This window comes from Papio anubis, chromosome X (genome assembly GCF_008728515.1).
Source record: "Papio anubis isolate 15944 chromosome X, Panubis1.0, whole genome shotgun sequence".
In the NCBI taxonomy this organism is placed as follows: domain Eukaryota; kingdom Metazoa; phylum Chordata; class Mammalia; order Primates; family Cercopithecidae; genus Papio; species Papio anubis.
The window spans coordinates 24,499,286-24,511,526 of NC_044996.1; the positions used below are offsets into that span (position 1 = coordinate 24,499,286).

Here is a 12,241-nt window from a genome sequence, read left to right on the forward strand (position 1 = left end):
GTGGGCTGATAGGATAGACTGGACTTGGGGGTAAGACAGTGTCCTCAAGACTGTCTTCTGCATGTTATAGGTGGCAGCAGTCAATTATTTGTTGAGCTCTTACTATAGGTAGAGCCATATGTCAGGAGTTTTGGGTAAATCAAGAGAAAAAACATGGTCCTTGCCCTTGAGGTGCTGCTGATTCTGTTGTGGGGGCCAGATTGACATACTGGTAACAATTGGAGATCAATATAGGGTAGGTATCATTAAATGTTGAATTACCTGCTTTCTTCAGGTGCCGCTACCTGGCTGTTCAGCTGTCTCCGGCCATCCCTGTGTTTGCTGCCATGCTCTTCCTTTTCTCCATGGCTACACTGTTGAGGACCAGCTTCAGTGACCCTGGAGTGATTCCTCGGGCGCTACCAGATGAAGCAGCTTTCATAGAGATGGAGATAGGTGAGTCTCCCAACCAGCTGGCAAGCTGCTGTGTAGTGGGTAGCCCTAATCAGTAAAAGAATGGAATCATAATAGTAGTTGCAGATAATAATCACTTCTAGCCTTTTCTCTCTGAGATCCTGAATCTGAGATCATGACTACTCTGTGAATTTAGTAAGGCAGGTGTAGCAACAGTCTAAAGTAATAGACTTTGTCCTTCACTGCATTGGGTCACATTTGCGGAAGGATTTCTTACCAAGGTCCTGCTGTATTGTTCCCAAGAGGATGGTTTTATTACTTATCTGGGGGAGGTGGTCACCAACACATTTTTTCTGAAGCAATGAAAGCACAGATTTATTATCATTTTATTTATTTATTTATTTATTTATTTATTTATTTATTTATTTAGAGACAGAGTCTGGCTTTGTTACCAGGCTGAAGTGCAGTGGCATGATCTTGGCTCACTGCAAGCTCTGACTCCAAGGTTCAAGTGATTCTTCTGCCTCAGCCTCCCGAGTAGCTGGGATTACAGGCACGTGCCACCACACCCAGCTAATTTTTGTATTTTTAGTAGAGATGGGGTTTCACCACATTGACCAGGATGGTCTCGATCTCCTGACCTTGTGATCTGCCCACCTTGGTCTCCCAAAGTGCTGGGATTACAGGTGTGAGCTACTACACCCGGTTAGCACAAATTTATTGAAACAAAAGTACACTCCACAGAGTGAGAGGGGGCTTGAGCAAGTGGCTCAAGAGGCACTTATGGTTTTTTGATGAAAGCTGTAAACCTCCCCATAAAAATGCTCTTATATGCATGTACATGTACATAGTTTTGGATGTAATTTCAGGGATTCATAGATCTTCTGAAGCACATGCATTTATCCCCCCCCCAACCAAGAATTCCTGCTTTAGGCCAGGCGCTGTGGCTCACACCTATAATCCCAGCACTTGGGGAGGCTGAGGTGGGTGGATCACTTGAGGTCAGGAGTTCAAGACCAGCCTGGCCAACATGGTGAAACCCTGTCTCTACTAAAAATACAAAAATTAGCCGGGCATGGTGGTGTGTGCCTGTAATCCCAGCTACTCGGGAGGCTGAGGCATGAGAATCATTTGAATCTGGGAGGTGGAGGTTGCAGTGAGTCTAGATTGCGCCACTGCACTCCAGCCTGGGCAACAGAGCGAGACTCCATCTCAAAAAACAAACAAACAAACAAACAAACAAAAAACCCTGCTTTAGGGGAACATGCAATGTGAAAGGGGGCAGCTGTGGCGCCAGGAACCACTGAGAATTCTAGGAGGGGTTAAAGAAGCAATTGCAGGGTCAATAGAGTGCAGACCGCAGCTCAGGATAAGGATCTTTGGTACAGAGATGAAGTGCTACATTATCTAGGAGCCAGGGTGGCTTCATGAATTGAAGCAGAACTATCCCAGGGCCAGAGGAGGAGATATCCTGGGATCTCACAGTGAGAAGAAGACTATGATGCAAGTACTAGGAGGGAGTGGGAGCCCACCAGTGCCTACCTAAATGGTTCTCAGGTTTGGTACCCAGGTAGCTTGAGTTGGCATCCAAGCTAGACAGAGTAAGAAAAAGGGACCCAGGACTTGTAAGACTAAGAAGCTGTGCCAGTAGAGCACCAATCTGTGTTCTTTGAGGGTGCTTTGAAGGCTTCCATGTATTTCTTTTTTCTTTTTCTTTCTCCTTTCTTCCTTCCTTCCTTCCTTCCTTCCTTCCTTCCTTCCTTCCTTCCTTTTTTCCTTCCTTCTTTTTTTTTTCACAGTTTCACTCTGTCCCCCACGCTGGAGTGCAGTGGCGTGATCTCAGCTCACTGCGACCTCCACCTCTCAGGTTCAAGTGATTCTCGTGCCTCAGTCTCCAGAGTAGCTGAGATTACAGGCGCCCACCACCACTCCCAGCTAATTTTTGTATTTTTAGTAGAGACAATGTTTCACCATATTGGCCAAGCTAGTCTCGAACTCCCGACCTCAAGTTATCCTCTGGCCTTGGCCTCCCAAAGTTCTGGGATTATAGGTGTGAGCCACCGTGCCCGGCCCATGTATTTCTTTTGTTTATTTTAGCTGTATTTTCCCTTAGGCTTCTTAATGGATTTCATTTTGAAAAATTCCAGCCTGTTTTAGTTGAGCTAAGGAGAAATGGGTTTGTGCACATGTGAGCTATAACTATTTGGGGGTGGGGTGAGGGTGGGGATAATGGGAAGAGAGCAGAGGTGACGTGTGTTGGCACAGCTGGAGTTCTGGGGAGACCCGAGAGAACTAGGAGTAATTAGGAGCAAGATGGTGAGGAAGAGTTGTGAGTGCTGTTTTTTCTCCATCTGGGTTATTCTTTTCCAGTTCCCTTCCCATTCACATATGGAGAAACTGAGGGTCAAGGCAGTACCTTGACTTGTCTCTTGCCTCTCACAGCAGATTGTTAACAAAGTTATCTCTTTTCTGCCCGATCACTGGGCCTGGGGCTCAGACTCAAGCTGTCACATCGCGGCCTCTGCATTTAGCATGTTTCTCTCGGTAGAAGAGTACATTTTTCAGTTCATATGTGTGTTTATGTTAGGAAGTTTTTGTCATCTTGTATTTAGTCCTGTACTGGGTATGCTGTGGGTGGGGGATGGGGAGAGAGGAAGTCATGTGATGCCCTTGCCTGATACGGCCTCCCGGGGAAGGTGAACCATGAACCCTGTCTCCCAGGTGCCCTCATGGAAAGCATATGCATAGAATATTAAGGTGGCATGCTGGTACTTATCCTCTAATGAATAGCTGTCCTCATCCTTTTAAGACTTGTGACACACTGTTATTGTTTGATTTCACAGCATCTACCCCACTCCACAAAAAAAGGAAAAATGTTCCATATGGCAGATATTTTTAAAATCAAAGTGAATTGAAAAATATTCTGTTTTTAGAATTATACTGCATGGCGAGGGTGCAGTGAGACAGGCACTCTCATATGCTGTGGATGGGCAGGCATGCAAATTCATACGGTCTGTCTGGGAAGCAGTTTGGTAATAAGTAATATGTACTTTAAAGGGTCATACCCTTTGACCCAGTAGTTCTACTTCTCTGAGGGTTTAACTAAAGGAGATAAAGATTTTTACAAATTACTGTAGAAGGATTCTTAGTGCATCGTTTTTTCTTTTCTTTTAAATATGAGTAGCTATTTTAATGCCGGCAACTTCATGTATTACTGCTTAGACTTCAACATTCTTTTCTTTATTCTTTCTGTTTTAGAAATTAATTTTAACACATGAATATGTTCTTGGAAGGGAGGAGGGGACTAGGATTGAGGTGGTGATCGAAGGGGATTTAAGCTTTTATCTGTAATATTTTAAATTTTTACATGTAACGTCAGCTAAATAGTAAAAATCCCAACAATATGGAATATTTAAATAAATCACAGGACACATATATGATGGAATATTACCAGTAGTTATGTTTTAGAAAAAAATTAACAGTGAGAAAATGTTCACAGCATATAATATTAAGTAAATACTTCACGGTACAAAACTGCATTTATAATATTATCTCAATTTTTTAAAAAAAATTATGAATGTTTACCTGTTAATAGAAGATTAGAAGGAAATAAACCAAAAAATATAAATATCTCTGAGCTGAGAGACTGACTGTCGTGATATTTGTGTTTTCTTATTTATACTTTGTTTTTTCCAAAAAAAAAAAATTTTGAGATGGAGTCTCGCTCGCTCTGTCACCCAGGCTGTCTCCCAGGTTCAGGCAATTCTCCTGCCTCAGCCTCCAGAGTAGCTGGGATTACAGACGTGTGCCACCATGCCTGGCTAATTTTTGTATTTTTAGTAGACATGGGGTTTCGCCATGTTGGCCAGACTGGTGTCGAACTCCTGATCTCAGGTGATCCGCCTGCCTCAGCCTCCCAAAGTGCTGGGATTACAGGCGTGAGCCACTGCGCCTGGCCCTGTTCTGTTTTTTTCTAAATGTTTACAATAAGCAAGTGTTACTTTTATTTCAATAACTGTTTTTGTATTACGAGTCGTTTCTTTTCACATGCATATATTTTATGTTTGCAAGATAGTATTGTTTTCTGCATATTGCTTTTTAACATTTATTTTCATTTTGCCATATATTGTATTTTCCTGTTTTCACCATTCTTTCATCTATATCATTTTTAATGGCTGCATAATATTCCATTCTATGCACATAACATAATTTACTTAACCAACCTCCTATTGTGACATTGAAGTTATTTTTAGTTTTTCACTATTAAAAGGAACTCTGTGACAGATATTCTTATACAAACATCTTTCGTATATCTCATTATAATTTTGATAAGTTTCTAGAAGTAGACTCGGTCAGTAAATGAATACACATGTTTAAAACTTTGGTAGCTGGCTGGGCATGGTGGCTCACGCCTGTAATCCCAGCACTTTGGGAGGCTGAGGCAGGTGGATCACTTGAGGTCTGGAGTTTGAGACCAGCTTGACCAACGTGATACAACCCCATCTCTACTAAAAATACAAAAATCAGCCAGGCATGGTGGTGGGCCCCTGTGATCCCAGCTACTCAGGAGGCTGAGGCAGGAGAATCACTTGAACCCAGGAGGTGGAGGTTGCAGTGAGCCAAGACTGAGACCACACCACTGCACTCCAGCCTGGGCGACAGAGTGAGACTCCATCTTAAAACAAAAAAAAAGTTTAGTAGCAGCTGCCATATTGCTCACTGATAAGATATGAGAATGACCTTTCCCCACCCTTGTTAACATGGGGTATTTTTGTTCTTTGTATTGCTTTTTAATATGATAGGTAGAAATGGTATCTTTGTGCTTTGATTTTTATTTCTCTGATTATTAGTGAAATTGGATATTTTCATTTAATGTATTTTTAGCAATTTTTTTTTAATGAATGTTTTTGTTTGTAATCAGAAAAAAAGTCTCGAAGAAACACTTTTTCATATGTATACCACAGAACTGCATACACTTAGTGGAGTTTTATGGGCATATTCTGTGATGTTGAGTGTCTAGTCTGTAAATGATTGCCTAGAGAAGACAGTAGGCTTAGGGAACCTTTGAATGCCCCCATTGGGTTTGGAGAGGTGGTGAGACTTTTGGGCTGAAATAATGGCAAGCTGTGATATTAGCTGTCTTTATTGATTTACAGAAGCTACCAATGGTGCGGTGCCCCAGGGCCAGCGACCACCCCCTCGTATCAAGAATTTCCAGATAAACAACCAGATTGTGAAACTGAAATACTGTTATACATGCAAGATCTTCCGGCCTCCCCGGGCCTCCCATTGCAGCATCTGTGACAACTGTGTGGGTGAGTAAAACTACGGGGACATTGCCTAGGGAAAAGGCTGAGTTGAACAAGAAAGTCAGGGTGGTCACCAATTCTTGGGAGAAATCAGTGGGGAAGGGAAGATAGATTTAGATGGAAAATGAGCTAGATTTAGATAGGAAATTTAGATAGGCAACAAGCTCCTGAAAAACTGCAAATCAGCTGTACTTATGTAGATCGAATCACAATTTAAATATCCTCTAGCCTAAACTTTACAAAAACCTCTTTAGTAAATGACAAAAATAAACTTTACCTATTTTTGAAATTTAGATTTTCCTGTACTGGATTTTCACGTGGGACCCACCTTATATAGTGGGAGGAGACTCCTAGTCCACTGGAGGGCAGTATTGAGGAAGGAAGGCCTAAGACACAACCCAAGAAGAGGAAAGTTGCTAGTAGCATTTATTGAGTTTCTACTACATGTTGGGCACTGTGCTAGGTGATTTACCTTTCTCTCATTTAAGACTTGTAACAGCCCCATGAGATTGGTATTATCCCCATTTTACGGATGAGGAAATAGGTGAAGCACCAGTATGTAAGTTCATATAATTAGCATAAGATGAAGCTAGAGCAGGTCTGATTCCAGACTGCTTATTTCTTCTCTCTGCTGCTGCTGCAAGAGGGTCGGGTATAAGTGTGCATAATACAGTGGTCTGTGCTTCCATCCACATATATGTGGCTTCATTGTAATCACTACCTACTGTGTGCTAAACCCTGGCCAAGATGAGAAACGGGCCATAAAGATTCCTGTTGATAGACCTATATGTGAAATTGCTTATATCATCACCAGGCATACTTCTAACGTTCTTTTTAGAATTACTTTTTCTTGAGTTCCCATGATTGGATAATGTTTTTTCTGTATACCATGTGGCATTCTGAGGGCGTTGCTTTCCTCTTACTAGTTATTTCTTTAGGCAAAGGTTGGGAGATATATCTTGCTTTATGTGGTAAAAAGCTATATGGTGCTCTCTTTGGCAGCATGTATACTAAAAAACTACTATATGTAGATAAGATTTTTATAAATCAAAACCCATTTTATTATTATTATTTTTAAAATTTTACTTTAAGTTCCAGGATACATGTGCAGAATGTGCAGGTTTGTTACATAGGTATACATGTGCCATGGTGGTTTGCTGCACCTATCAACCTGTCATCTAGGTTTTAAGCCCCAAATGCATTAGGTATTTGTCCTAATGTCCTCCCTCCTCACCCCACCCCACCGACAGGCCCCAGTATGTGTTGTTCCCCTCCCTATGGCCATGTGTTCTCATTGTTCAGCTCCTACTTATGAGTGAGAACATGCAGTGTTTGGTTTTCTGTTCCTGTGTTAGTTTGCTGAGAATGATGGCTTCTAGCTTCATCCATGTCCCTACAAAGGACATGATCTCATTCTTTTTTATGGCTGCATAGTATTCCATGGTGTATATGTGCCCCATTTTCTTTATCCAGTCTATTATTGATGGGCATTTGGGTTGGTTCCAAGTCTTTGCTATTGTAAATAGTGCTGCAGTAAACACATGTGTGCATGTGTCTTTATGGTAGAATGATTTATAATGCTTTGGGTATATACCCAGTGATGGGATTGCTGGGTCAAATGGTATTTCTGGTACTAGATCCTCAAGGAATCGCCACACTGTCTTCTACAATGGTTGAACTAATTTACACTCCTACCAACAGTGTAAAAGTGTTCCTATTTCTCCACAGCCTCGTCAGCATCTATTGTTGAAGCCCATTTTATTTTATTTTATTTTTGAGATGGAGTGTCACTCTGTCGCCCAGGCTGGAGTGCAGTGGTGTGGTCTCCACTCACTGCAACCTCCACCTCCCGGGTTCAAGTGATTCTCCTGCCTCAGCCTCCTAAGTAGCTGGTATTACAAGCGTGCACCACCATGCCTGGCTAATTTTTGTATTTTTAGTAGAGATGGAAGTTCATCATGTTGGTCAGGCTGGTCTCAAACTCCTGACCTTGTGATCTACCCACCTAGGCCTCCCAAAGTGCTGAGATTACAGGCATGAGCCACCGTGCCCGGCCCTCGAAATCCATTTTAAATGAAGCAGGAAACTTGATATTTAAGGAAGGTCTATACCCAGTAATGAGATTGCTGGGTCAAATGGTATTTCTGGTTCTAGATCTTTGAGGAGTTGCCACATCTTCCACAATGGTTGAACTAATTTACATTCCCAACAACAATAGGGTTCCTATTTCTCTGAAACCTCGCCAGCATCTGTTGTTTTTTGACTTTTTAATAATCGCCGTTCTGACTGGCATGAGATGGTATCTCAGTGTGGTTTTGATTCGCATTTCTCTAATGATCAGTGATGTTGAGCATTTTTTCATATATTTGTTGGCTGCATGAATGTCTTCTTTTGAGAACAATGAGAACACATGGACACAGGGAGGGGAACAACAAACACCGGGGCCTACTGGGGGATGGGGAGGGGAGGGAGAGCATTAGGAAAAATAGCTAATGCATGCTGGACTTAGTACCTAGATGATGGCTTGATATGTGCCGCAAACCACCATGGCACACATTTACCTATGTAACAAACCTGCACATCCTGCACATGTACCCTAGAACTTAAAATTAATAAAAAAAAGAAGGGCTGATGTGAGGTAGTATTTCCTTTCCTTATTAATATTCTTAACTATAAGGAACTCATACAAATCAATTTTTTTAAAAGCACTTTTTTAAAAAAAAATTTTTTAAAAGCACAATTTTTTAAAAAACACAATTTTTTTAATGTTCCGGGAGAAATATAGACAGTTCATAAAAATATAATTGGCTAGTTATCATGACTAATAGTCAAAGAAATGATTTCAGGATGCTTTTTTTTTGGAGATAGGCTATCATTCTTTTTTCCAGGCTGGAGGTCAGTAGCACAATCACACCTCACTGCAGACTCAACTTCCTGGGCTCAGGTGATCCTCCCACCTCAGCCTCCCAAGTTGCTGAGACTACAGGCATGCACCACCATGCCTGGCTATTTTTTTTTTTTTTTTTGCATTTTTTGTAGAGATGGGTTTTCCCCATGTTGCCCAGGCTGGTCTCAAACTCCTGAGCTCAAGCAGTCCACCCGCCGCAGTCTCCCAAAGTGTTGTTATTATAGGTGTGAGCCAATACTCCCAGCCCAATATGCTTTTTTAAAATCTGGAAAATCAGCAAGGAAAACCTGATATTTGTTCTTCCACTAGTAAGTGTAAATTGGAACAAACTTTTTGGAAGGCAACCTAATAAGAGTAATCAAAAACCTTAAAAACATCTATACTTTTTGATGCCAGTGGTTCCCTTTCTAGGGAGTCTGTCCCATGAAATCAGAGATGTGGGAAGATATTTAGGGGTAGAAATGTTTAACTCAGGATTATTATGACAATTAAAAGTTGAAAAGAACCTAATTGTGTACCAACAGACGAGTAGCCAAATAAATTATAGAGCTGGACGTGGTGGCTCACTCCTGTAATCCCAGCACTTTTGGAGGCCGAGGTGGGCAAATCACTTGAGGCCAGAAGTTTGAGACCAGCCTGACCAACATGGTGAAACCTCATCTCTACTAAAACATACAAAAATTAGCTGGACATGTTGACATGTGCCTGTAATCCCAGCTGAGATCCCGGCTGAGGCACAAGAATCAAAAACCCATGAGGTGGAGGCTACAGTGAACCGAGATCGTGGCACTGCACTCCAGCCTGGGTGACAGAGCTAGACTCTGTCCCTAAATAAATAAATAAATAAGTAAATGGACATTCATACATTAGACTAATGGAAAGAGTTCATACCAGAAAGCTAAATGACACAAAACAGGAGAGAGGCTACATTTACCGTGTGAAGTCAGTTACCTATTTAAAAAAATATATAATGAGGTATAAAGAAATATGCAAGGAAATACAGGAAATATGCCACAATTTTTATAATTTATTATCTATAGGTTGTGGGATTATGAGTGATTTTGTTTCTTTCATTTTTTCATATGCTGTCCTCCACTGCTGTGATTTCTTCATGTTTCTTTTTATTTTTTTTCAAGTTTTCTATAATGAGCATGTATTACTTGTATTATCAGAAAAGATGTGATTTAAAATACTGTAAAAAATATGTATCTGTATAACCATTCTTCTCTATACCTTTCTTCTCTTTCCTGAAAAGATGTAGCCTCCTCAGCAGGAGATAGACCATTTTTACAGCCTTATTTTTTGACCAGTACACAGCCCACTTTTCTTTCAAATTGATGTATTTTATTCTTTTCTTTTCTTCTTTTTTTTTTTTTTTTGTGATGGAGTCTCGCTCTCTCTCCCAGTCTGGAGTGCAGTGGTACAATCTCAGCTCACTGCAAGCTCTGTCTCCTGGGTTCACGCCATTCTCCTGCCACAGCCTCCCAAGTAGCTGGGACTACAGGCGCCCACCATCACGCCTGGCTAATTTTTTGTATTTTTAGTAGAGATGGAGTTTCACTGTGTTAGCCAGGATGGTCTCGATCTCCTGACCTCGTGATCTGCCCTCCTTGGCCTCCCAAAGTGCTGGGATTACAGGTGTGAGCCACCGCACTGGCCCAAATTGGTGTATTTTATTCTTTTGTAACCTTTTATCCATCAAAATAACACATGTTCATTGTGGAAAATATGGGAAGTACAGAAAGTATAAATAAAACTTAATCCTAAATTCACTCTCCATTTTGCTATATTTCCTTCTAGTGTTTCTGCAAAATTGGACTGTAACATGATAGTTTTTAATCCTGCTTTTGTCATTTAATATTCTATCCTATTTTTCTGCATCTTTAATAAATGTTTCTTTAATATATTATTTTAATGACTGCATAATCCATCATATGGTTCTATTCAAGTTTATTTAGGCAGTCTTCTGTCATTAGACATTATTCATTCTTCTACTTTATTCATTGTTATAACACTGCAATCGTAATTATTAAACATAAGGATATGGAACAATTGGAACCTTCATACATTTCTGGTGAGAATGTAAAATCATGCAGCTGCTGTGGAAAAGTTGGTGGTTCCTCAAAAAGTTAAACATAGAATTACCACATGACCCAGCAATTCCACTCCTGGGTGTACACCTATATTAGTCTGCTTGAGTTACCATAACAAAATACGTCAGACTGGCTGGCTCAAACAATGGGAATTATTCTCTCACAATTCTGGAGGCTGGAAGTCGAAGATAGAGGTGCGAGAAGGGATGGTTTCTGGTGAGGCCTCTCCCCCTGGCTTGCAGATGGCTGCCTTCTTGCTGTGTCCTCATGTGACCTTTTCTCTGTGCTCACACACTACTGGTGTCTCATCCTCTCCTTACAAGGACCCCAGTCCCATTGGATTAGGGCCCCACCTGGATGACCGCATTTAACTTTAGTTACCTCCTTGAAGGTTCTGCCTCCAAGTGCAGCCACATTGGGGGTTAGGGCTTCAACATATGGAACTGGGGAATGGGGGAACAGTTCATTCCATAACAATTGCCAAAAGAATTGACAACAAGGACTCAAAACCTACTTGTATGCCAGTGTTCATTGCATCATTATTCACAGTAGCCAAAAGGTGGAACCAACCCAAGTGTCTATCAACAGATGAATGGCTAAACAAAATGTGGTATATACATACAATGAAATATTATCTGGTCATAAAAAGGAATACAGTACTGATACAATGTGGATGAACCTTGAAAACATGCTACGTGGGAAAAAAAACAGACAAAAGGACAAATATTGTATGGTTCCGCTTATATGAGATATCTAGAATAGGCAAATTCATAGAGGCAGAATGTTAAGAGATTGCTAGGGGATAGGGGAAGGGGGAAATGGAGAGTTACTTCTTAATGGGTGCAGAGTTTCTGTTTGGAGTAATGAAAGGGTTTTGGAAATAGATAATAGTGATGGTTCCACAACATTATGAATGTAATTAATACCACTGAATTGTACACTTAAAATGGTTAAAATGGCAAATTGTATGTTATGTATATTTTACCATAATAGATTTTTTTTTTTTTAAATAAGGTCTCACTCTGTCACCCAGGCTGGAGTGCAGTGGCGTGATTTCAGCTCACTGCAACCTCTGCCTCCCGAGCTCAAGCGATTCCCCCACCTCAGCCTCCTGATTAGCTGGGATTACAGGCGTGCACCACCACGACTTGCGAATTTTTGCATTTTTTGGTAGAGATGGGGTTTCACCATGTTGGCCAGGCTGGTTTCAAACTCTTGACCTCGTGATTCCCCTGCCTGGGCCTCCCAAACAATACAAAATTTGAACTTCAGCTGGGTGTGGTGGCTCACGCCTGTAATCCCAGCACTTTGGGAGGCTGAGGCGGGCAGATCACCTGAGGTCAGGAGTTTGAGATCAGCCTGGCTAACATGGTGAAATCCCGTCTCTACTAAAAATACAAAAATTAGCAGGGCGTGGTGGCGGGCACCTGTAATCCCAGCTACTCGGGAGGCTAATGAGGCTTGAACCTGGGAGGCGGAGGTTGCAGTGAGCCGAGATCACACCATTGCACTCCCAGCCTGGATGACAAGAGTGAAAC

General features: G+C 41.4%; 1 protein-coding gene across 1 annotated transcript in view; it reads left to right on the forward strand.

The window, feature by feature from the left end:
• Positions 1 to 12,241, forward strand: part of ZDHHC9 (zinc finger DHHC-type palmitoyltransferase 9) — a 38,832-nt gene that overhangs the window by 14,624 nt on the left and 11,967 nt on the right. The window contains exons 4-5 of the mRNA XM_003918259.4: positions 275 to 435; positions 5,550 to 5,708. Coding sequence (XP_003918308.1) covers positions 275 to 435; positions 5,550 to 5,708 — 320 coding nt within the window. The remainder of the gene's footprint in view (positions 1 to 274; positions 436 to 5,549; positions 5,709 to 12,241) is intronic.